Raw genomic sequence first — 24,409 nt, 5'->3', positions numbered from 1 at the left:
ACCTGTTCAGCCCCGAGAAGAGACGACTGAGAGGGGACCTTATCAATATTTGGAAGTACCTAAATGGAAAGTATCAAGAGGATAGAGCCACGCTCTCCTCAGTGGTGCCAAGCAAAAGGACAAGAGGCAATGGGCAGAAACTGATGCAAAGTAAGTTCCACCTGAATATGAAGAATATCTTTCTTTCTGAGCAGCTCAGCAGGCAGGTTGGAACACACGGTCCTCTGCGGTCCCTTCCAACCTGACCCATTCTGTCATGCTGCGAGTCACGGTGCCCAGCCCTCCTGCGAGGCCCGGCCGCGCCCCGCCGGCACCGCACCGCCGGCGCGCCGTGATCTCGGGAAAGCTCCCGCCGCTCCTGGCCGGGGCGGTCCCGCCACTCCCGGCCGGAAGCTCCCGCCTCCCCGGGCGAAGGCCGAGGGGCCGCTGCAGGTGAGGCCGCCGGGGTGCCGCAGGTGTTGGGCGACTGCTCCCGGGCCAGTGGGCGCTCTCGTCTCGGCTCGTCCTTCTCCGGCGCCGGCTGCCCTTGGGACCCTGCGGGAGTTCCCTCCCGTCGGTGAGCCGAGCGGGGCCGGGGAGCGCTCGGGGCCGGGCTGAGCGCCGGCCATGTCGCGGAGCTCGCAGGGCGGGCGACCCGGCAGGTCCCCGCTGCCCCGCGGGGCCAGCCCTGGGTCCGCCGCCGCCCCGCTGCCGCCGCCCCCGCTGCCCCTGCAGCCTCCCTTCGGCCCCGGCGGGGCCAGCCCGGGCCCCAGCGGGCCGGCAGAGCTCAAGCCCGTTCGGCGGTTCATTCCGGACTCGTGGAAGAACTTTTTCAAAGGGAGACGCCACCCCGGCTCCAGCTGGGATAGCACGGCCTCCGACATCAGGTACATCTCGGACGGGGTCGAGTGCTCGCCGCCTGCTTCTCCCGCCCCGCTGCAACCGGGGACCAGGACGGTGCCTGGCTCCTACATGGACACATTCGGGGGGTCGGGCGGGAGCTACAATTCTCGGAAGGAGGCCGAGGCCATGCTGCCCTCCGGAGACCCCTCGGGCTCGCTGGAGCGCCGCGCCGGCACTGGGCAGACTTACAGCGAGCGGGTGGAGGAGTACCACCAGCGGTACGCCTACATGAAGTCCTGGGCAGGGCTGCTCAGGATCCTCGGCGTGGCCGAGCTGCTGCTTGGCGCCGCCGTCTTCGCCTGTGTCACCGCCTACGTACACAAGGACAACGAGTGGTACAACATGTTCGGGTACTCGCAGCCCTACGGATACGGGGCGGGCAGCGCCTACGGGGGATACTCCTACAGCGGACCCAAAACGCCCTTCATCCTGGTGGTGGCGGGAATGGCGTGGATCGTCACCATAGTGCTACTCGTGCTGGGCATGTCTATGTACTACCGAACTATCCTCCTCGATTCCAACTGGTGGCCTCTGACCGAGTTTGGGATCAATGTGGCCTTGTTCATCCTGTACATGTCAGCTGCCATAGTGTACGTAAACGATACCAACCGAGGTGGGCTCTGCTATTACCAGTTGTTTAAGACGCCCATAAATGCGGCTTTTTGCCGTGTGGAGGGCGGTCAGACTGCGGCAATCATCTTCTTGTTTGTCACGGTGATCCTCTATCTAATTAGTGCGATAGTTTGCCTAAAGTTGTGGAGGCACGAAGGGGCCCGAAGGCACAGGGAATTAATGGAACAGGAGGTAAGTCATTAGTTATCGTTTTCTAAAGTCATTAGTTATTGTTTTCCATCTACCGGGTACCATATGATCCAAAGTCTTGGACGTGTTTTGTTTTTTGGTTCTTTTTAATGTTTAGAATTCACCTTGGGTTAGGACCCGGCTCTATTCTCTTCTTACTGGGCTCTCTTCTTGAGTCAGCTGATTAACTACTTCCTAGTGTGTATTTTCCAAACAAAGGAAGAAACGAACAATGTTCATCTGTTCAGCAGGGTTAGGTGGCTTAAAGCCACCTAGCATTTATTCGAAATCTGTGTGTTCAGCACATCAAGTGCTAGTGTGAATAAACCTAAGAATGTGAAATACTTTTACTTTGCAAGCAAATCTCCAAACAACTTCTAAATGCTTTTTCAGCTTTCTTTACAATAGTTATCAGCAAATATAAGTAGTAACAGCCTTGGATAGATTTTGATGTCTCAAATTTCAGTCAGCCACATCTTTTTCATGTCAAATATTTTGCCTGACTGCTGGCCTTGCCCATATTAGAAGCATTCGGTATTTGCCTGGTTAATGATAAACTGCAACAGTAGAGATTTAACACTCTTACCTAGAGAGTTCAAAGTAATTTGTGTAAAACTTCCTTCATTTAAAAATATCACCAAAAGACCCTTTAAAAATGAGTAAGACTTAATATAGCATGAAAATTAATGCATGTGAAACGTGCATAAGCCTAAATTAAGGAGCGGTCTGCCTTTAAGGGATTTTAGGAATGAGTTTAAAGCTGCATTTCCTCTGCTCTGTGACTGCAGTTTGATTTGCAGCAGTTTTATTTAATGCTGGTTTCCAGTTCAACATCTTGCATAAAATTGAGACTTTTCTTTTGAAAATGAATTATAATTCTTCAATAAAAGCTTTTTAACCAACTGATAGTATGTCCTGCAAGAGTGAGGTGATTGCCAGAGTTGTACACAAGGTGTTCATTCTTCCCTGTTACTATTCAAGTTCTTTTAGTCCACTTACTAGACATTTCTAAAGGGAATACTTTAATGATAGAGGTTAGAGACTGGACAATGCCGTGCAAAACAGGTGCAGGTTGAGCTACTGGTTAGTGCACTGTTGTGTGTTCTAGGCAATGAATTAGGCTCAGCGTGTTAGTGAGTTAACGTGGGCTGGAATGTGAAACAATAATAAAGGAGCTTGAGAAGTGGATGGAGTATTTCCTGCAAGCTATTCCTTACAGCTGTGCTCTGGGAAATCCTGTTGTTCTGGGGTTTGGGTGGTTGTTTTCCTTAAACAAGTCTTTAAATAGTGGATCTGAAAATATTTCTTATGTTCAATTTCATCATACCTAAGTATAAATATAGTTTTCTATATAGCATTTAAATTTTAGGTCTGTGCTTTTCCATACTATTTTTGCTGAAAATAAAATTTAGTTTTTTCCCCTTTTTTTGATAGATGAAAACTCAATCCTCTTTTCCAGAAAAGAAGGTAGGAAGTAGGAATTTATTTTTCTGTTTACTGGTAATTCTATATGATTATTCTTTTCCTTGTGACTATTTTAATTAATTTATTTATTTGTTTATTTGACCTCAAAGAGATTAGGTTTAGTTTTTTAAGCTAGTTTGGACAGCAGTCTCCTGTCTAGATGATTCAAAAGGAGCTTCTAAGGAACTTACTCCTAGTTAGGCTAGGTTATAAAATCTGCAAAATTGTAAAATAGCAGATCTGATGGCTGCCTCTCCATGTGCTCTTACCTTTTCTATGAGGTGACAAGTAGCATTTATCACAGAGATTGGCAGACATGACTAAAACAGCAGGTCATCTGATGCATGATAGGTTTGAGTCTCTCTTTATTCCTGGCTGTGAGTGTAATTTTCAGGAGAGCCAGTGGAAGCACAGTGTAGGTGCCCTGTGAGTTGAGCTTCTTCCTTGGTCTCTGGGACTGCTCCAATGACCCCCTTGCCAGTTAAAGCCTCAGCAGTGTTAGTGTTTCAGCCACAAAAGGTGTCATTGCATATACTGCAAAGATTGTATGGGCTTTCCAGAGAAATTACAATGTATTCATTTCAGCCTTAAATGTCTCCTGATAGACACTGTGAATTTCCTACCACTATTTTCTCTGTTGATTCAGTACTGGATCAGGATCCTTTGTTTATGTTCTAAGATTTTACTTTTTTTTTTTTTATTTCTGGATCAAGGGATAAATTGTGCATTAGGAAACAAGGAGAAAAGGGAACTCCAAAAAACTGAATTATTCCAGTTCATTCACAAATTAAATAAATACTGAAGAAAACTTCCTTACACTGTATTTTTAAGACGTGCAAACAAATCTTTGCAAACCTCCAGAAGTATTTATCTGTACTGCTGTTAGGACAAACTTAAAAGAAATATGTGTGAGAAGCATTATTGTAAATCCTTAAACTAATTTTCTAGTTACAATAAGAGTTGTAAGAAGTATCTGTGATTTGCTTCTCCTGCTGCTCAATACATGCATTTCTGTCTTAAAGTTGCGTATTTTGTGGTTTATGTAAAACTGATTTCATTAAGAACAAATTCTTTCTCTATTAAAACAGTATGAAGGTGATGACAGACCAAGGGAAGAAGTCAGTTACAGGCAGCTCAAATCACTGGAAAGAAAACCAGAGCTACTTAATGGTCATATACCTGCAGGCCACATTCCTAAACCTATAGTGATGCCAGACTACTTAGCGTAAGTGACTTGATTTTGATGGACCAACTTAGTGGAGGATTCTTGAATAATGTTTTTCACTCTGCATTTCTCCAATGGTTTCTTTTCCATGCACCTGCTATGGGAACTTCTAATTGTGTGTTAACATTAAAAAGCAGAGAGGATGCGGCTGGTATCAGTTGCATAAGACCACTAACTGTAAATAAGGAGTCTTAATTTCAAAAATAAACCCCCACAAACCTCAAATGTTGAAAGAGAATGTCATAATCTAGCAAGTACATTAACTGCCAAAGGAACAGAAGACCACTACATAGATATTAGAGGAAAAAACTAAAATACATGGGAAATTGCCTTTTTAGGTCCTGAAATTTGACTACTCTCATACTTTCTAATGCTGCGTTGGTAACATGCTCCCTTTTAAAGGGTAGGCCTTTCCAATTAATAAATTAATTTTTATACGATTTGCTATGGGCACAAATAGAAACAAGGGAGGTTGCATCTGAATATTAGGAAAGTATTTTTCTCTTTGAGGGTTGGCACAGATTTCCCAGAGAAACTGAGTCTCCGTACTTGGAGATACCAGAAGCTCTCTGGACATAGTCCTGGTCTAAGTGCTCCTGATGGTGCAGGAGGTCAGATCAGATAACTTCCAGACATCTCCTACAAACTCAGTTAAACTGTGATTCTCTGATTTCAATGCTTTACAGACAAGCAAATTTCAGCAGGTTATGAGATTAGCAAAAAATACAGAAATACTCTGTCAAGGTGAAGAGTCTAAATATTGTTAGTAAGTTGTATCTCTAAAACTAATTCTTAAAATATTTTTTTTTCAGGAAATACCCTGTAATTCAAACAAATGAAATGAGAGACCGGTACAAAGCAGTATTCAATGATCAGTTTGCTGAGTATAAAGAACTGTCTATGGAAGTTAATGCTGTATTAAGAAAGTTTGATGAGCTGGATGCATTGCTGAAACAGCTTCCACACCATCCTGAAAGTATATATGTAAGTACCTGTGAAATGGGCTCAAGGAAAATAGCTGTATTAGGTGGTATTAGGCAGTTTTTGACTGTCCTCAGCTAGGGCACAATGTCTTCTAATAGTTAAGACCTATACATGGTTTTCTGGGGGTTTTAGTTTCTTGGTTTCATACTAGTAGCTTTTATGTTCTAGTGAGTCACAATTGATGTATTTTCATTATTTCTCAAATACAAGATTTGCATCTTAAATGTTATAACCACAAGGTATTGATCAAGTAGGAATTCTGATGAGTATTTTGTAGTATTTACATGCATATATAGAGCACACTAAAAGTTTAAAAATCTGTGGTTTCTCATTAGGAACAGGAAAGGATATCAAAAGTTCTACAAGAATACAAGAAGAAGAAAAACGTAAGTGTTTTAAATTTACATTGCTATTGAATCTAATGACTAGCAAAGAGAGTGTAAACAGACAATACTTCTGAAGCTAGGCAGATTTCAGTATCTCAGGGTACCTGTAGTGTTTTGTGTATTTTGTCTTCTAAAACTTCAGCAAACTTCAACCCATACACTCATGCCAACGAGAATTTTTGAGAATAATGATTCCAGTAGCCTCATGTGGGGAAAAACCCCAAACCACCACCCAAGAGTCAAGCATTTTCATCTTCTGAGAGTATGTTACCTCTTAGCATTCTGCATTCAGAAGATTAGTTCCATTATATTCACTGACTGACACAGCCAATGGATAAAAACAGAAAACATAGTCTTACGCTTGAAAAGAAGTTTTGCATTTTTTTGAGGCATGGAATTTAGACACTCTAAAAAAGTAATTTTCAGTCTAATCCAACAGGTTTCTCTTTGTAATTTTTAAATGCAGGCAGCAAATATGTATCTGTATTCCATTAAAAACATTATGCATTACAAATTTTTTTTCTCCATGGAATTCAGAGTTTATGTCCATGTTAGTTAAGCTTCATTGCTTTTTGGGGGGAAGGATGTATTGCACATACAACAAATACATGTGTAAAATCTAAATTACATAGTAGGATGCCATTTATATTTGCAAATTTCTGCTTTAAAACAGCTCTATTTACTAAGTAACCACAGCATATAAAGGCAGAGCATTTTCTTCTGGCCTTTCATGAAGTAAGGGGGAAGCAGGAAGTAAGAAAGGGCCAGGGAAAAAGAGCGTGATTTTTTTGAGAATATTTACCTACTGTCCTTTTAGTCAAGAAGAGAATAATAGAGTATTCTTGTAAGAGTCTGAAAGCCTAATATATTAATGTATAGGTTTTTGTATTTTTGGCAGGATCCTGCATTTCTGGAGAAAAAGGAGCGTTGTGAATATCTGAAGAATAAGCTTTCTCACATAAAACAACGAATTCAGGACTATGATAAAGTTATGAACTGGAATGTAGAAACTTAGTAATGCCTTCACTTAATGAATACTATTTTCTGGTTTTAAAATCGATATGTGTATTTTAACCTATTTATTTACTCTTTGAACAGTACACTTATGGGGATTACTTAATCACTGTCATATGTTTGGATGTTGTACATTACTGATAGGTTTTGTAAGCAGAACCAATTGTAATTGAAGTTGTAAGTTAGGAAAATGCTGCTAACATTCCGCTTTCATAGTGCAAATCCTGGCCTCTTAAATATGAATACTTTATTTGAAAATACTTCATTTGCAAACTTGCAAAGCCTACCAGAGAAAACAGTTCCCACATACCTTGTGGAAACTTTGCACAGAAATGCTGTTAACAATTTTGGATATTATTTGTATGTGACATCTTAATGATATCAGAAGGAGCTGAGCTGTTCTTTCTCTGTGGGGTTTGATGCACTGCCTGATTGTGTTGAATATTCTGGGCAATTCAGAAACTAATTTAATAAGAAATTTTGTATTGTATTTCCAAATGCTGTCAATTATACCAGAAATCATCTTGAATTTTGCCTAGCAAGAGAGAAAAAAATACCTTCTTATTTAACCAGCTGGGGGCAGGGGACCTGGGTTTGGTTTTAGTATTGCCCTCTTTAGAGATGATGCAACAAATCTATACGTGGCCTTAAAGGAATAGAGGTATAGGAGGAGACATATTAATGTCCCGTTAGTGTTGCTATAGGTCAGTGTGCTGTGCCTACCTTCTGGATCATGCTCTTAGGGGCACCTGTGTTTAAGGGCTTCACTCTTCATCAGCAAGTAACAGCTTGTCTATACAGCAGCTGTTAATGAACTTGGCATTCAAGAGCGAGTACAGCAGAATGAATTCTCATTCAAAGTATAAATTGTTAGTATCCTCTTGAAGGCCAGATAAAATGTATTAAAAGACATACTTTCCAGAGCATATTTACATAAACTCTATATATATTTTTATATTTTCTTGGGGATATTATGCTGGCAATAGGTTTGTATGTGCAAGTATTTTCATAAGCCAGTAAATTTTCTCTTTGTATCCTTTTTCATATCTTTATTTACTTTAACTTTTTTACTTACTATAATTGTTAGAAGCATTGATAGTTTTTGTACAGTTTTCTACAACTGCAATTTGTCTGTTCTGAAATACTTTTTTTAATATTAAAAAAAACCCACCAGTGTAGCCATATTACTCTATTGCTTATAAAGACATTTTGTTTGAAAAAGGTGCTCTAATTACAGTTACTGCAAATTTTTGTTAATGATTTGGTTTTTTCTTTGAAAGAAAGTTTTAACTTCTGCCTTAATTTAAAGGAACAATGTCAGGAAAGTCATTTCCAGTTTAGTGTGGTCATGGTAGTACTACCTCTGCTCTTCACTGCTGGAAATGTATTAACATACCTCACTCTGACCATTGTAGCCCTGCTGGTTTTTCAACCCTTATCATTCACACAATCCTGATGGCCATGCACCCACCTTCACACTTTTAAAATTGACATTCCAATTTTATCAGCCATTTAATTGCAAGAGCTTTAGTGGATGAAGTAAGTAGCACAAGATGCCATGAGAACACTGAGAGAATTTGAAAATTTGGCACCTCTTCATTTCAAAGCTTTCAGTCTCATCTTTTGGAAGGTGCCTCACTATTTTCATCATTCTGAGAATAGGTGACAGCCAGTGCAATGCCTTGTTCTCTCTCTCTCTTTACAGTGCCTTTCCTTCTGATTCTGGTTTGTATTCATTTCAAAGGAGAAACCTCTCTTCCTTATAAAAGAGATGGGCCAAATTTTTATACTTGTTGTGCTGAGTACTTGTTAAATTGTTCTTTGTAAGAGAAGTACTTGTCCAAATTCCCACAATCTAAATAAATGACCTCTCGCACCCAGGCTTCTCGTTTTTTCTCAGTGAGAATTCTGGGCATTGCATCAATAACAGGAGATGATTAGCACAAGTTTGAGGATCATCTGGTGTTCATAAACATGACTGAGGTTTTCTTTGGAAGATTCATAGTCTGCACACTTAATAGGTCTTCTTTCTGTAGGACAGACCCAGCTCTAGGCTCCTTTTGACAGTGGTCTGAGTTTACTCTTTGAGAAACTGGCTCCTGGTCCCTCAGACAGATCGCCTGTGGAGAACCATCGTTCTGCTTCTTTCCTACCAGGTTTCCAAGAAATGGATTGGGAAAAGGTAACAGCATACCTGTGCCTGGAATACCAACATCTGTATGTGGATTCTCGTGTTTCCCGGCAAGATGCCACAGGTGTGGCCAAGTAGATTTTCCAAATGTTGGGAAGAGAAGCTGGGAGGGTAATACTCCCTTCTGCCCACCTTTTGGGTTCCAAACAGGACTGATGCAGAGCATGACAGAAGCAAGCTACCATCCTAAGGTACACAGGCCATCCTAAGGCTGCAGCAACATGCTGCAACCATTACAGTAAATTACTTACTCAGTCCTGTGTCTGTTACAGCACTCAGGGCTGCTAAGGCACCTCTGGTGTGTACAATCTGTGCCCTGGTTTTGCACTGACCTACCAATGGATGACTGAAAAGGGTCTTGTCTACAAAGCTACAGACATGCTGGAGAAAAACTGTTACTCTAAGATTACTCTAACATGTCCATCTCTCAGAGAAATTGAGATCAATTAAATAAGAATTAATGGCTGGAAGCTGAAGTAACTTGGAGCAAGGCAGAAATTAGGAGGAAAGTGATGGGAGAATTTCTGAGTTACCACAAGAACTATCAAGGAAAGGAAAGTGGCCTCTTGATATTCTTAAAGAATACAAGGCATACTCCAGACAAAACTGAAGTTTTAGATGATTATCATCTCAATCTCTCTGTGCAGTCCCTCTAGGTCAGCCCTGAACCTACATTTTTGCATGTATGTGTAACCAATATGCTGTGTGGTCTTACCCATGTGACTGGGTTTTTGCAGAAGGTAGTTAACACATAAATTAATCACCAAGGAATACTGCCTTACATCAGTGGGCTTGCTTTTAATTACAGCCTGTCCTCAAACCCCAAGTGCATACAACAAGAAGTTTTATCCTTCAGTCTTCCTCTTAGAAAATGCTTACCTGGCTGCACAGATCTGCAAGTTGAGATGTTCAAGATTCTTAATGTTTCTACGAAGTACCATAGTTTCTAAACTGTATTTGTGTTTCTTCTTGTCTTTGTAAGCAGTTGGGTATCCTAGATCAAAACAAATGTGGCAAGACTGGCATACTTTTTACTAAACTGTACAGTTTTTCAGGCCACATAAAGTAGTGACTAACAAACATACCCAAAATTTTGTCTTGCACAATAGCTTGACCAGCTTTTGTGCCAGCATAGTGACTACAAATGCTCATGGCAATGAAGAACCTAATTGCTTTGAAATTATAAAAGAAGGTGTCCAGTGTGTTATTTATTAATTTCAAAATCATGGTGGGATTTCAAGTACTTGTACAATAAAGTTTTACAAAATTACTGTATGTCCTGTGTTCCAGTCCAGCACTGAAATTCTTGGTATTGAGAATAAAAAATACTCGTGTTCTGAAAGAAGTCTCATTTCTCACTTATTTTATTTGAAATGCTAGCTTATAAGACACTTCATTTCAGTGTTTTATAGATTGGACTTTTTCCCTCTAAAGAAAAAAGGGTGTATGTTCTAATGGGAGTTGTTCAAACAACAACTATTTCAGTTCCAAGAAGCAAATCCTGGCTTTTCAAAGAATTCTTCTCGTCCTGTCTTCAGACTGCTTTCCTTCAAAAAAATAATTGCTTTTTCCCAGGTATGGTTTAACTGAAGGCTAATTAATTTCTCCTCTCTTTCCATTATAATTATACACGTCTCCTGATAAACGCTATAAGCTGAAGGGTACGGAAGTGGTTCGTTTTGCCCCAGTCTTGTTCAAGGGCTGCTACTACTGTTTACATATTTTCTTCCTCATGTATTGTCTTACTTGGATGCAGAGTGAGACTCCTTAGAAACGGATGTTCAGCAACTTTCCTGTAATTCAAGAGCTGAAACCCAGTCTTGGCATGCTTCCACTGTATCCAGTAAAGTTTTAATTGCTCTGCAGAGCAATCAGCAATTAGCTCAGCTAGCTCTGAACTAATCCTCACTGTGGTGCTTATGAAATGGAAACTCTTGGTGACGCGACATGAATACTCAGAAATATTTTAGGTAGATGGAAAACATGATTACTTAATATCAAAATACCTAAATATACCTACTTCTTGCTTTTGCTGGCGGGGTGATAGAGGGCTGCCTTCATTAACCGGCTTATGAGCACAATCGTGTTAAAATCCAGGGCTTCTTCCAAGCTCCTGCGTTCCGCCATTAATTACTGAAATGTCTTCGGTTAATTGCACAAGTGCCACCGAGACCCAGGCAGTGCCATGAGCCTGGCGGCTGTGCCCGGACACACGAGCGAGGGGCTCCTCACGGGGCTCCGCGCCCGCACAAGCCGTCAGGCGTCTGCCCTCGGCGCTCGGCCTCTCCATCGATGTCTCCGTGAGGCGTCTGCCCTCGGCGCTCGGCCTCTCCATCGATGTCTCCGTGAGGCGTCTGCCCTCGGCGCTCGGCCTCTCCATCGATGTGTCCGTCAGGCGTCTGCCCTCGGCGCTCGGCCTCTCCATGACGGCAGCTGCAGGATTGTGGGGATGGGGCGGAAAACGCATCGGAACCTTCCCGGAACAGTCTCTCCGCGGCCCTGGCGGCGGCCGGGACGGTTTGGCGGCGCACCGAGGCGGAAGAGGGTGGGCACCAACGTGTTGGTGACGACGGAGTCTGGCTGCGGGCGGGGGTCGGGGTTCCTGTCCGTGTCCTGCGGCTCTACTCAGCCTTCCTCGGCTCCCCTCGGCTGCACTTTGCCCCTTTCAGCCCTTCTCACCCTGCTCAGTGTCCCTCGGCTCCTCTCAGACCCCCTCTCACCCGCCTCTTCTTTCCTCAGTCCCCCTCGTCACCCCTGAACCCGCTCGTCTCCCCGAGCTCTCCTCAGCCGCCGCGGAGATGGATGACGAGCCCGAGCGGACCAAGCGCTGGGAAGGAGGCTACGAAAGAACATGGTATATTCTTCCCCCCTCACCTTTCTCTCTTTTCTGGCGAAACAGGAGGAAAAACCTCCCCTCTGCCCGCTGTAACAGTCTATTCTGCGTAGGGAAATTCTTAAGGAAGACGAATCCGGGTCGTTGAAGGCAACCATCGAGGACATTCTCTTCAAGGCAAAGAGGAAAAGGTACGTGGTGTGGCCACGAGCCTGCTAATAGCACCGATTTGGTCAGTTTTAAGGGCTTGATCTCCCGAAACTGCTTTCTGTGGGATGAATTAAGCATAAGGCATGCCTGCAGGATGTTTTTATAGCCTTTCTCCTTCAGAGGGGCAGTTGCATGCCAGAAAAAAAGGTGAAAAATTGATTTTTATCTTTTAACACGGAATGTATACAAGCTGTGTATCCTTTGTGTATGCAAGCTGCAGGTCTTGATTTTATGAAACACTGCAGAGCAGTCTGCCATCTGCACAGCTTAAAGGAATCTTCCATCAATTTTTTTTTTTAGTATACAAATCAGAGAATTGCAGGGTAGTTTAGGTTGGAAGGGACCTTAAAGATCATCTCACTCCAACCTGCCATGAGCAGGGACACCTTTCATTGGACAGATTGGTCAGAGCCCCATTCAAACTGGCCTTGAGCTTTCGCAGGGATAGGACATCCGCAGCTTCTCAGGGCAACCTGCTCCAGTGCCTTACTACCATCATGGTAAAAACATGTGTATCTCCAATCTAAATCAACCTTCTTTTAGTTAAAAACATTGGCCGTTGTCCTGTCACAACAGATTCTACCTTCTGGTATCATGGTTACAGATTGCTGTTTCAAATTTCAGAAAAATTACTAGAAAAAAATCCTAAGTTTTGCATTATTTCAAGTTATGTTAGAACTTGATTTGTCAAATTTGGATACAATTTTAAAGCTTCATTAAACCTGGTAGTAAGAAGTAGTTCTTATTTATTTACTGTGAGCTATGAAATCTGTGATTGAGCTGTGGGGTTTTTCAGCACGGATAAATGTCTGCAGTTTGTTGCTTCTACATTTTAGCCAGAAGTGTAGTATTAGATTTGTTTGGATTTTTGTTTTTAGGAGCCATTCACTCATTTGAATTTGATTTAAATCTTCCTGTGTTTTGTTAGACTCTACGAACACCATGGACAAGTTCGGCTTGGAATGGTATGTAAATACTTTAACACTCTTCTTCCTGTCCCTAGTCCAAAACTATTTGGCTAGAGGTGGTATGCCAGATCTGAAATACACTTCTGCTGGCCTGGCATACTTCATACCAAACCTTGTGGTTTCTGCTGTTATTCATTGGTTTTTTAAAGCGTTCTTTGTTTGTTGGCAGTGTGTATGTGAAGCGTGTCTATTCAGGGTTGGAGAGTTGACACACAGGGTGTGTTTGGCAGCAGAAGTCAGACCACACGTGCTCACACTGTCCATTTCTCTTCATGTGAAAAATGGAGATGATGGAAATGGGTTGCAAATAACCACATTGCTTTGTACAAGACTGAGCTCTTCAGATGAAGATCTGAATGTTCAAACTATGCATGTTTTGTAGTTTGTCATGAGAGTCGCAAGAGAAGAAGAGCAGTGTGCATTTTTCAAGAGAAGGGGTTTTTTTTCATTTTAAGAAAAAAATGGAAGAATGCGTTACTTTTCAGTTGCTGTTAATTGCACCTCTTGATCTTCTGAATCTTCCCTGTCAGAGGGAGGAAGTAGTGGCTTTTTAAAGTAAATAGAATAATGAATTCATTTCAATACGTATTCTGTGAGTGATTTTCATATATGGTGGAAATGCAGATGCGTCACCTTTACGTGGTTGTTGATGGATCAAGAACGATGGAGGACCAGGACTTAAAACCGAACAGACTTACTTGCACTCTGAAGGTATTCCTACACTCAACGTTTTTTCTTACTGAGCCACCATTTCTCTATAAACTGGTTGCATTTTGCATTTCAAAGAATTGCAGTCTCCTGTATCTGCATAGCTTCATCTCTCATCCCTACATTTGTCTCCTTGTTTCTGCCTGTCACTTTCCTGTTTTTAGAATAGTAAAATTTGTGTGGCATTATTTTGCCTTGCACATGTACTTCTGTACAGTAAAAACACTTTGCATGGGTATATTATGGAAGACACATTTGGAAACTATGTGGAAATAAGGTGTTGCCCAAAATAAGGGATGACATGTTCTCATTACACATCTAGAATTGGTTTCTATTTTTTTCTTACAGTTGGGTTTTTTTATGAATTCTTATTTGAAAGGATGCTAGATGAGTGTTGAACTGGATTGCTGTTTCAGATTGTGGGGCACTTGAACTGTGTACATTGTGTTCTGTATGGTCTTCTCCAACAATACTTGAGCCTGAAATCCTAGATTTTAGTGGTTTTCTACAGAGTAGTACTTTTTGGTACATTGAAAACCTCCATTTGAACCAGCAGGAATCTAGAACTTCAACACAGAACATGAATAAGGGGGGGTGTCGTTTCTGAAATCTCATTTAATATGTTACTAGGGATGAAGAAGGAGGATAGGGTGAAAGAAGAATGGAAAGAAAAGGCTCATTCCCCCTTTTTGTGTTACCCAACTATTTTGTTTTGCTTTTAGTTTAGTAGATGTTTTGCATCTCCTTAATGCATATGTAATAAAAGTATAATTAGTTTTTTAAAAGTATAATTAATTTTTAACTGCCTTAACTTTTCTTTATAGTTATTGGAATATTTTGTTGAAGAGTACTTTGACCAGAATCCTGTTAGTCAGGTATGTACAACCATGCAAAAAACAAATAACAGAAAACTATTTTAAAAGGTAGGTTTGGTTATAACACTACCAAGTAAACTGTTTTCAGTTTATGTGTATCTTCCTATCCTTTATTCATCTGTCTAGTGAAATTCTTGTTTCTGCAATTTAGAATTTTGGAAGATTTCTTTTTGTAGCTTTTGGCAGAAGTCATGAAAATACAGGAGTGTTTATAAACTGATGCATCATGTTGTGCTGCTGTTGTTACTCTTGAAGTAAAACTTTTATAGACTTGTATGGTTAAATAATTCTGGTCCATAAAGATGTTAAAAAATACAGTAAAATTCTAAAAAACTCATTGTAAAACTTTCTAAGAAAAGTTTCATCTTTTTTTTCCCTTTTTCAGATTGGCTTAATTGTAACCAAGAGTAAAAGAGCAGAAAAAATGACAGAACTCTCAGGTAGGGAAGTAGTATTCTTTTCTTAAATTGCAGATGTTTTTATCCTTTTCATTGGTGTTCTAAGTTCTGCCTGATACACTGCTGAAAATGAAGTTACCATAATTAGTTTTAATTTAAAAGAGAAATTATTGCAAGCTGTTTGAAACCATAACTTACATTTTGATCTGCTTTGATCCAGAATTGGTTGATTGTTTGCAATCAAGACTCGACCAGAATGCAACTCAGATATGTTCTAATTTCCCTATAGTTAATTTTCTTCCCTGTTTGTTAATTTTGTATGTTAAAACACCTGTAGTTTTTGTGAGATCTGATCAGATGTTAAGAAGTCAAAGTTTGTTTGGTTCCTGCCTGCTGTTACGCCAATCTCTGTGGCTTCAGCAAGTTTCATTGAGGAAATTGAGGATCAATCAATCTTTGAATCATGCTTTGAGGATAACAGAGGAAACAAAACTCTTTTTCTGTTTGTGAGGCATGTCACACTCATGTTGAGTGCTTAATGATACCCAACAGTAATTTTACTCTTTTTGGCTTCTAAGCTTTTTGACTACCTATAGAGTAAAAATCTTTTTTACTCTTTTCTGCATTCTGATCAAAATGCCAATTTCTAAGGAAAAATACAGACCCTTTCCACTCTGATACCAGTCCCTGTTGTTGTACAAGTACGCTTCATTACATATGCACTTTAAATATTTTTGTTGTTTAATTTGTTGTATCAGTTAAATTGATTACATTTTTTCACTTACAGGAAACTCAAAAAAGCATGTAACTGCTCTGAAGAAAGCAGTGGATATGAGCTGCAGTGGAGAGCCTTCTCTGTATAATTCCCTAAATTTGGCCATGCAGACTTTAAAGTTAGTGTATACAAGGAGGTTTTTTGTTTTCTTTGTGATTGTGACTTGAGAGGCAGAGACAGAATTTTTTCTAAGTAGCATCTTGCATCATGCTGACTTGAGTGTTTAAAAGGTGACTTTATCTCCTCTTAAAATACAAGTCATTAAGTTAAATACTCTAGTAGTGCATAAGTTTATTTTCTACCACTAGATGCTTGTATTTAGGGGTGTGTTTCTTACAGAAAGGAAATTTGAAAACCAAATTGATGATGGTATGTACATATTGTGATGAAAGACACTGCACTTCTTTTTTACTGAAGGGCTGTGATATGAGAGAGGACATAGTTAGGGATTAATAGTGTAAGAGAACAGGAAAAGAAACAGTATTGTGTCCCAATAATCTTGTGAGAGTTTTGGCATACTTTATAAAGATCAATTTTTAGGTAGGATAGATTCAGAGCACTTCTTTGCAGTATGAGGTATTGAGATGTATCCCAGTTTGTGGAAAACTGAATAAAGAATTACAGTTAAAGACACTGAGTGAACAAAGCAGATAATCAGTGTCATGAAAAGCTGTTTAAATACTAGCAGGAAGAGAGTTTTCAACTAAGAACTAGAAGTAATTAAAAGTAATGGATTTACGCTTAAAAACTGGTTTGAGCTTTTTAAGAAGCCAAGAAGACTTACTGAAGTGTGCTAGTTTGATGATGAATTTTACCTGTGAGTATGGCTAAGGTACAAAGGATTCATTACAGCAAATAATCAGGTAACAACTATACAATTAAATACTGTATTTTAGGTATTGGAAAGGTTTGGCTTTCAGAAGGTGAAAATCTGGTGCTCAGACAAGGATCTTACCACAGTTTATAGAGGACTTCATATCATGTCGTCATCTGACTTCAGCACATTAAGATCCTTAGAGATGTTATCGTACAAATAGCTTAGTGTGCATAACTAAATTAACTGTGTGCTTTCCTTAGGCACATGCCAGGACATACGAGCAGAGAGGTTTTGGTAGTCATCAGCAGTCTGACAACATGTGATCCAGCCAACATCTATGATCTAATTAAGGTACAGAGTCGAAGTTCACTTCTGCATTGAACATCCAAACTGCTGAAGGAAAAACAGGCAGTAGCAGTGTCATCACCAATTAATTTTTGTTCAAAACTTAGAGCCTACTATTTCTTGTTCTGCACATGAATTGAGTATGCTTCTTTTCTCTATTTTAAGTGTTTAAAAGCAGTAAAGATCAGAGTATCTGTCATCGGCCTAAGTGCTGAAGTTCGAGTTTGTACAGTACTTGCCCAAGAAACTGGTGGTAGGTATCTGAGCTTCATAACTATATTACTAACACAGGTTTAAAATCAAAATTAAGTAATTTGTTATATATTTATTACTGGATTTTGATATTTTTGAGGATAAATATTTTCAGTTGTTCTAGCAGAAAATTAAAGAGTTGCCCAAATCTATAAAATATGCAGTAGTAAGTGAAATTATTGTCAGCTGGTAGCTGCAACTCTAGAGAGAAGAAATACATATATTTTCAAACCTTTTGTTCCACATATAAAGCTATGTGATGTGGAACTTCATCCGTGTAACGGTTAATATCCATTGCTGCAGTGGTAGCTCTTGCAGTATCATTACTACAGTGTAATGTTGGTGAAAAAGCTCTGTGCCTTCATACCAACTTTAACATTCTGTTATTACAAGTTTTAAAACTTGTCATTTACTGTAGTACTAACAGGGCTGCTTTTTAGGAACAGGTTTGGATAAATTCTATTTTCTACTTAAGTTGTTTTCTGTCATTTGGAGTATGTGGGGTTTTTTAGGGTTTTTTTGCTCATAACCTGATAGTAAGGCATCTCTTTGTCTGTGACAGGAACATACCATGTGATCTTGGATGAAAGTCATTATAAGGAACTGCTGATGCACCATGTCAGTCCTCCACCTGCCAGTTCAACTTCTGAGTGCTCCCTTATTCGAATGGGTAGGATATGGATATGTCAAACTCCTAGCATGAGATTTAGTCTTTTTCTTTACTTGCCTCTTCTGTGTTAAGAAGAGACAAATAGTAAAACACGTAATAAAGACATTGTGTAACTTTTTTGTGTTTTAACTTTCATTTTGCTAGATAAGTATCACTTTTATTTATGTTATTCCTGCATAGTAGTCAGCTTTTAAATAAAGCTTATTAAGTAAGACTAATTACTGAACAAAATTCAGAAACAACAAAGTAGAACGATATTGATGGCACAGTAATTGTTATAAATTTAATACTTAGAAATGAAGGGTGAAAAATTTTTATTTCTCCCTCTGCTTTTTTTCCTGCAGAAAGCAACTGTTACAACTATTAATTGATTTAAAAAACATAGGTAGTACACATTTATTAGCAACTTCTTGAGTGTTCTTTTTGTAAGTAGATTACCTTTTCTCTTCTTGATCTGTTTCTCAATAAATTTAATCTTGGAGTTAAACCAGTGTGGGAACTGTAATGCTAAAGTAGAATATTGAGTTCTCACTTTCATCCACCCTTTCCATAGATAAGAATGCATGTATTTTTATGTCTAGGTTTACGTCTCCTAGGTGAAGCCTGAGCAGCAGTTGGAAAAACCAACTTCTCACCTGTCATGATCTGTAAAAAAATAAGTGATAGAAAGAAAGACAGATATCAGTCTCCAAGAAATCCTGTAGTCTCATCTGTCATATACTGTGCTTAGAAGGTGAATATAGGCTGGATGGATGCTTATAAAAATACTTCCTCCTTAATTAGAAACTATTGTTTAAGTGAATATTTTTATGCTGCTCATTCTGCTTTCCTACCATTTCACATATTTTACTTTTTAACTGTACTTCTAAAATGGTGTTCCAGTGCACTTCACTTAACACAGTCTATGGTGAAGACATTTTTTCAGCTGAGGGGAAGTAAAGTCAGGGAGGTGTGGGTGTAGGTAGAGACCTTTGGAAAGAATTTGATACAGCAAGAGTGTATCAGTTCTCCTGTAATAACAATGGGAAAGAGATAGGCCTGAATGTCTAGAATAATCTTTGAACTTCTTCATTCAAGTAAGAAACTAACACATTATTGTATGTTTAAAATTGTTACTATGGGATGTTTTTCTCTTCAGGTTTTCCTCAGCATACTATCGCTTCTCTCTCTGATCAAGATGCAAAGCCATCCTTTAGCATGGCGTAAGTAGCATTGATTAGAATTCAATGAGCTGATATGAATACAGTATTAATTAGTTATATTTAGAAAATCTTCTCAACAGTGAAAGTATTGCAAAATAATCTGAAAAAACAAGTAAACCATGTCTTGTGACTTCTCAGTAGACATTTTATTTCTGTTGGTAAGTCCAGTATTAACAGTATCCTCTGTTAAATGTGTGTTTATAATTTGCATTTAAGTTTTTTTAAGGTAGTAAATGGTACTTAGTTCTGTTACACAGTGATTGGGGCACACAGGTGCTACAAGGTGTTAAGTAATTACTTGCAGTTCTTGATTTAATTACTACTGTCATTATAAAAGATAATTATGAGGATGGAAGGGTATTATCTGAATAAAGTATTTTTTATGTATTTCTTAAAATGACTTTAAAGGGAAGTTTAAAATACAGGCCTCATTTGATGACTGTAACAGTGCACTTCTCAATGAAAAGAATCATTGTTTTCCAGGGTTATAGGGGAGTCTGAATTTCAGAATGAAACAGTGTCTAACAGCATGTGCTATTTGAAGGAGTAATTACTATGTGCAATAGAGGCAATAAAATATTTTTGTGTCTAAAAAGAAACAAGCATGCAGTTATTGTTCCTATCTTTATTTTGAAAGATTGGCTTCTTTATATGAAAATATTTAGTCTTTGGTTCCTATGGGAAAATTTGGCCACTGACTTCTATCCATATCAATTGTTTTCTGACACACATTAAACTGTTACATGCAATCTAGTGAAGCTTTTTAATGATTTAATGTGAAAACAACATTATTTGTACTTCTTAAGTACTAAATTGTTTTTTTCTACTGTAGGCAATTGGAAAATAACAGTGACCCAGGTCTTACACTGGGTGGGTATTTTTGTCCTCAGTGCAGAGCCAAATACTGTGAGCTTCCTGTGGAATGCAAAATCTGTGGTAAGTGGCAAGAAGAGGTGAGCAGATGAATCAGGAGTTCATGGTAAGAGAGTTAAGGGGTAGAAAAATTCAGCTATACTTACTAATTAAAAGCCATCTCTGCTTAAAGAGTCCTGCATTTCTGTACAAGTGTCTCTCAGGACTGTACCTGTAACAGTAAAGCTGTATCATATTCCTTGGTATAAGGCAAAGTGGGGAAGAGAAGTGATGCACATGGGAATGGTGACTTCTCAAGAATCCTCATTTAACTTAACACATTCATGTTTCAGAGTCCTCTGTGCAAGGCCATGAAAATAGAGTGCTTTGGAGCAGGAGGACAGGAGTACTCTCCCCTCCATGTGTATGTGGGTGAAAGATTTCCAAGGGCAGGCTGCACAGTGACACATGACAGGCTGTAGAGTTGTAAACAAGAGCCCTTTGGTTTTGCAAATGTTAATAGCTTGTGCAGCCAATGATGCCTCCCTCCATTGCTCTTAGTGAGGGTGGGAGGGAGGATTAGTGTGGTTTATAATATTAATATTGTGAGGGGGTGCTGTTCTCCTAGCTTCCACAGGCATATGACTGAAACACAGTAGGTATTACCAGGATGCATGTATTTGGATAGAGGATGAAATAATTATGGGTTTGGGTCACTTTATCCTAGTTTAATTTCAAGTTTTTCCTACCAGCATGGGTTTTGTTCCAGTAAGGGGATAGAGTAACTATAGAAATCCTGTATATCTGCAGTGGATTCTCCACAGCTGCAGTGATCAGGAGAACAACAATTTGGACATTTACAGTGTGAGTGAGTGAGTGAGTGAGTGAGTGAGTGAGTGAGTGAGTGAGTGAGACGTTTGTGCCAACCCATGCCCTACCTATTCTCATGGTCTAACCCCAGCTGTCAACTCAGCCCCACACACTCCCACACACTGATGAGATGGGGGAGAGAGTCAGAAGAGTAAAAGTGTGATAACTCACAGGTAGCATTAAAGGCAATTGAAAAGTTACTGCAAAAGCTGTGCACACAAGACAGGCAAAGTAAGTAATTCATTCACCACTTCCCGTCAGCAAGACTCCATCATGGGCAACAGTTACCTGAGAAAGTAAATGCCATCATCCTGAACATTCTCCCCTTTCCACCTTTTCCACCCAGTTTTAAAGGCTGAGCATGATGCCACATGGTATGGGATATCCCTTTGTTCTCTTGATGCACTGTTGACTGCAATCCTGACGGTATTCCCTCACAATGCTTTGTGCATCCCTGAGCCTACTCACTGGTGGAGTAAGAAACAGAAAGGGCTTGGATTGTGTGTAAACACTGCTCAGCAGTAAAGGAAACACTCCTGCCTAATCAACCGTTTCCGGCATAGATCCAAGACACAGCCACATGATAGTTACTGTGACAAAAACCAGCATACCTGTGTTAGCTGAAATGGGGCTGTGGCGTGGTTTTGGCAGTAGTATAGCAAGCTGTAGTAGAGCTTTGTAACACGGCATCATTTTAGCTGGTGGTGTGATACAGCAGAACCAACATTGCCAAAAGGAGCTTCCTAACTTCACCACTGTGTGTTGTAAATGTATTTCTAAAGGCTGAGGTAAACCTTTTCAGTAGAAATTTGATCAATTTGCTTGTTCTTTGTGTTTGGATTTAAAACTGGATTACAGGTTTGGCTAATGGAAAAAGTAATTTTACTTTTTAAAGTTCTTAGAAGCTCTCAACGACTGAGTAATTAAAAATACAATGTTTTCTTTTTACTTTATTTGATACAGAAAAGCTTTTCAGTCAATCTTCCCTTGTAACAATTTTGGTGTCTCTTTGTTTGCAGGTCTTACGTTAGTGTCTGCGCCTCACCTGGCTAGGTCTTACCATCACTTGTTTCCTTTAGATGCCTTTCAGGAAGTTCCACTGGAAGAATACAAAGGGGAACGGTATGCAAATCTTACTTGTGATAATGAGTGTACTTGTGGATCCTATAACTTTTTTTGTCACAAAAGTAAGAATAGCTGGCAACAGCACCTCTTTGCTGCTGGAGATCCTGGGTGTTTGGGTGGTTTGGGGCACCTCTGGCATTAAGAAGTACTTGTAGTTTCCATGATCTGTGAGTTCAGTTGAGTAGCTGAAGTAATTGCCAGAAATTGTTACTGTGTATGAAATCTTTTCTAAAACATTGATTTGCACAGTTTTGACTCTTTTTTTTTTTTTAATTTAAAATATAAAATTTTGCTTTTAGGTATTGTCAAGGATGCCAGGGAGAAATGAAAGATCAAAATGTAAGTATGTTGAATGGCATTGTTATTTGCATTGAGGGCTGTGAGAAATAGAGATGATCCTTTAGCATTACATTCTAAAGACCAGAAAAATACTTGTGAAAGTTAATGTCGTGGTTAACTAGAGTTATGTGTTAAACAGTCACACTTTCTAGGCTGCAAAGTGTGGAGAAGTGTGGGAGGGAATTTCATAGGGAGCTGCATTAAAAAAAGCTTCCACTCTCAGCTTTTTGGAAGCATTTACAGTGACCTGAGCTCAAGCCTGCGGATGCACTTGCTGTCAGAAGATTTAATTCAGTTGAGTTTCTGTGATGCTAGCAGTGTAGTCTGTTTAGATTATCCTGATGATGTAACTGTTGCCCTACTGTAGTGTGATGATGATAAGTTTTGCTAATTTGACATGTCTTTCTGTCCTTCCCACACAGGTGTACATATGCAAAGTGTGTCAGAACGCGTTTTGTGTGGAATGCGATCTGTTTGTTCATGATTCGCTGCACTGCTGTCCTGGCTGTATTCACGAGCACCCTGCTCCTGTATCTGTATGATCTCATATTGCTGTATCTTTGTCATTCTTGCATGAATCTGATTAGTTTATTCAGCCATTGCTTTAACTGACGCATCTCTGAACAAGATGGTTACAGAGGGACGAACAGTGGAGTAGGATCAAATGTTAATTATTTTATTACTTTAAATATTATTTTTATTATTTTATTGCTTTTAATACTTGAATGATCTGTATCTATTTTTTGCTCTTATCTAAAGAACTATGGCTTTTTTCTTCTGTTATTTTAATAACATGTATATTTGTAAATGTGAAAGTGATAAAACTGCTTTTTACAATAATGTGATGATTCATCTTCATTTCATTACTTGTTCAAAAAGAAGCCCTGAAAATACATTTTGCACATGTGTTGTTACAAACTTCTAGTTTTGGTAGATGGTGGGTTTCTGTAGATCTGTCTTGGTTTGAAAAGACGTGTCTGCTAAGGAAGGCAGGAGCCTCTCTTGAAATGGAAAATGTACACCCCACCCCCCTGAATGATTATAATTTTGAAATTAATGGGCTCTCAGGGAAAGATATGAGAGTAGGAATAACAATTCATTATTAGGAAAAATAAAAAAAAGCAGTAATATAAAAAACACAGAGTCAGAATATGACCTGACATCCTGTGGGTCAGGATGTTGGTAGCAATGTGATTGAATGGTGGCTGCAGTCCTCCTAGAGTGATAGGTGTGATTCTCTTGAAGCAGTGAACCTGTAGAAGGGTGTAGGAGAGTAGTTTTCCTCTGACTGTCCAGTGGTGGTGTAGGGCCTGGTACACCTCTGGGAATCTAGTGGGAAAAGGCTGCCTGTGCTGTTCCAAATCTCAGATTCTATCCAGGTAGGAATGCTTGGCTCCCTCCCCAGGGCGTAGCATCTCACAATGGGATGATGTACTTTTATCAGTCATGCAGTGAGACTCAGTGACCCATTAACAGAGGATATTTCCTGGAGGGGGGATTGGTTGTGGAAGAGATAAAGAAAACTGCCCAATTAACAGAAGATAACTGCCCCACTTCTAACAGATGGCGATAGAATACACATCCCCAGGCACATCTTGCATTTGTAACCTAAGACAAGATCAAAATACTCTTTTGCAAGAATTTAACAAAAACGTTTTTGAACAATTAATTGGTGTACATTTAATGTAGTAATTTCAAGTATTATGAGTATGCCACCTTGGCATTTGGTAAGCCAGCTCAAATACAGCTGTTATAAATGTGCTGAAAACACATTTTAGGTTTTAATGGTGCAACTCAAAGCTAACTGAATTCTATTACTCCTGTGTCTGGGTTAAGTTTCAATTTTTTTTGTAGGAGGGTAAGGTTGCTGAAAGGCAGATAACTTGCAAAAGGACAATACTTGAGTTAATACAAGTTATTGTTTGGTGGACTCAGTATTGAAGACAAAAAGTCACGCTGTTTGGTTCTGAAGCTACACTGAATTGACAGAACTGCACATCATCTTCTCTCTTTGGCTAAACCCATAGAGCAACAGACAGTAAGGTGGGTGGAGGAGGGGAAATATCCTTACCTGAACTTTGAAGAGTAGAAATTGAGACAAATGCAAGACTGCCATTTTGCAGTGTCAGTTCAAAGTGTGTTTTCAGCTTGAACCTGTGAGAATTGTAATGTGCTGCACCTCAGTAAAAGGAAGTTACAGGTGCAGTGTCTGAAGCAATACAT

General features: G+C 39.6%; 2 protein-coding genes across 2 annotated transcripts; both read left to right on the top strand.

Moving 5' to 3' along the window:
- Positions 1-139: 139 nt before the first annotated feature.
- Positions 140-9,071, top strand: MARVELD2 (MARVEL domain containing 2). The gene is made up of 6 exons (XM_084225605.1): positions 140-1,686; positions 3,118-3,150; positions 4,236-4,372; positions 5,185-5,356; positions 5,692-5,742; positions 6,641-9,071. The coding sequence occupies exons 1-6, from the start codon at positions 607-609 to the stop codon at positions 6,755-6,757; spliced, it is 1,590 nt and encodes a 529-aa protein (XP_084081731.1). The 5' UTR covers positions 140-606; the 3' UTR covers positions 6,758-9,071.
- Positions 9,072-9,994: 923 nt separating this feature from the next.
- On the top strand, positions 9,995-23,015 carry GTF2H2 (general transcription factor IIH subunit 2). The gene is made up of 16 exons (XM_084225589.1): positions 9,995-11,492; positions 11,687-11,801; positions 11,894-11,971; positions 12,919-12,955; positions 13,583-13,669; positions 14,491-14,541; positions 14,927-14,981; positions 15,727-15,832; positions 16,792-16,882; positions 17,042-17,129; positions 17,691-17,798; positions 18,937-19,000; positions 19,833-19,936; positions 21,742-21,844; positions 22,147-22,186; positions 22,609-23,015. The coding sequence occupies exons 2-16, from the start codon at positions 11,746-11,748 to the stop codon at positions 22,726-22,728; spliced, it is 1,188 nt and encodes a 395-aa protein (XP_084081715.1). The 5' UTR covers positions 9,995-11,492; positions 11,687-11,745; the 3' UTR covers positions 22,729-23,015.
- The last annotated feature ends 1,394 nt before the right edge of the window (positions 23,016-24,409 follow it).

Source organism: Fringilla coelebs (assembly GCF_963513975.1).
Source record: "Fringilla coelebs genome assembly, chromosome: Z".
NCBI classification, from domain to species: Eukaryota; Metazoa; Chordata; class Aves; order Passeriformes; family Fringillidae; genus Fringilla; species Fringilla coelebs.
The sequence above is the reverse complement of the archived record's forward strand: the minus strand, read 5'-3'. Positions and strand labels throughout refer to the sequence as shown.

Coding starts and splice junctions, on each gene's coding strand:
- MARVELD2 (XM_084225605.1), top strand. CDS start 607: ATGTCGCGGAGCTCGCAGGGCGGGCGACCCGGCAGGTCCCCGCTGCCC. Junction 4,373..5,184: donor GTGATGCCAGACTACTTAGC/GTAAGTGACTTG, acceptor TTTTTTTTTCAG/GAAATACCCTGTAATTCAAA. Junction 5,743..6,640: donor AATACAAGAAGAAGAAAAAC/GTAAGTGTTTTA, acceptor TATTTTTGGCAG/GATCCTGCATTTCTGGAGAA.
- GTF2H2 (XM_084225589.1), top strand. CDS start 11,746: ATGGATGACGAGCCCGAGCGGACCAAGCGCTGGGAAGGAGGCTACGAA. Junction 15,833..16,791: donor TTGGCCATGCAGACTTTAAA/GTTAGTGTATAC, acceptor TGCTTTCCTTAG/GCACATGCCAGGACATACGA. Junction 19,937..21,741: donor TGTGGAATGCAAAATCTGTG/GTAAGTGGCAAG, acceptor CTTTGTTTGCAG/GTCTTACGTTAGTGTCTGCG.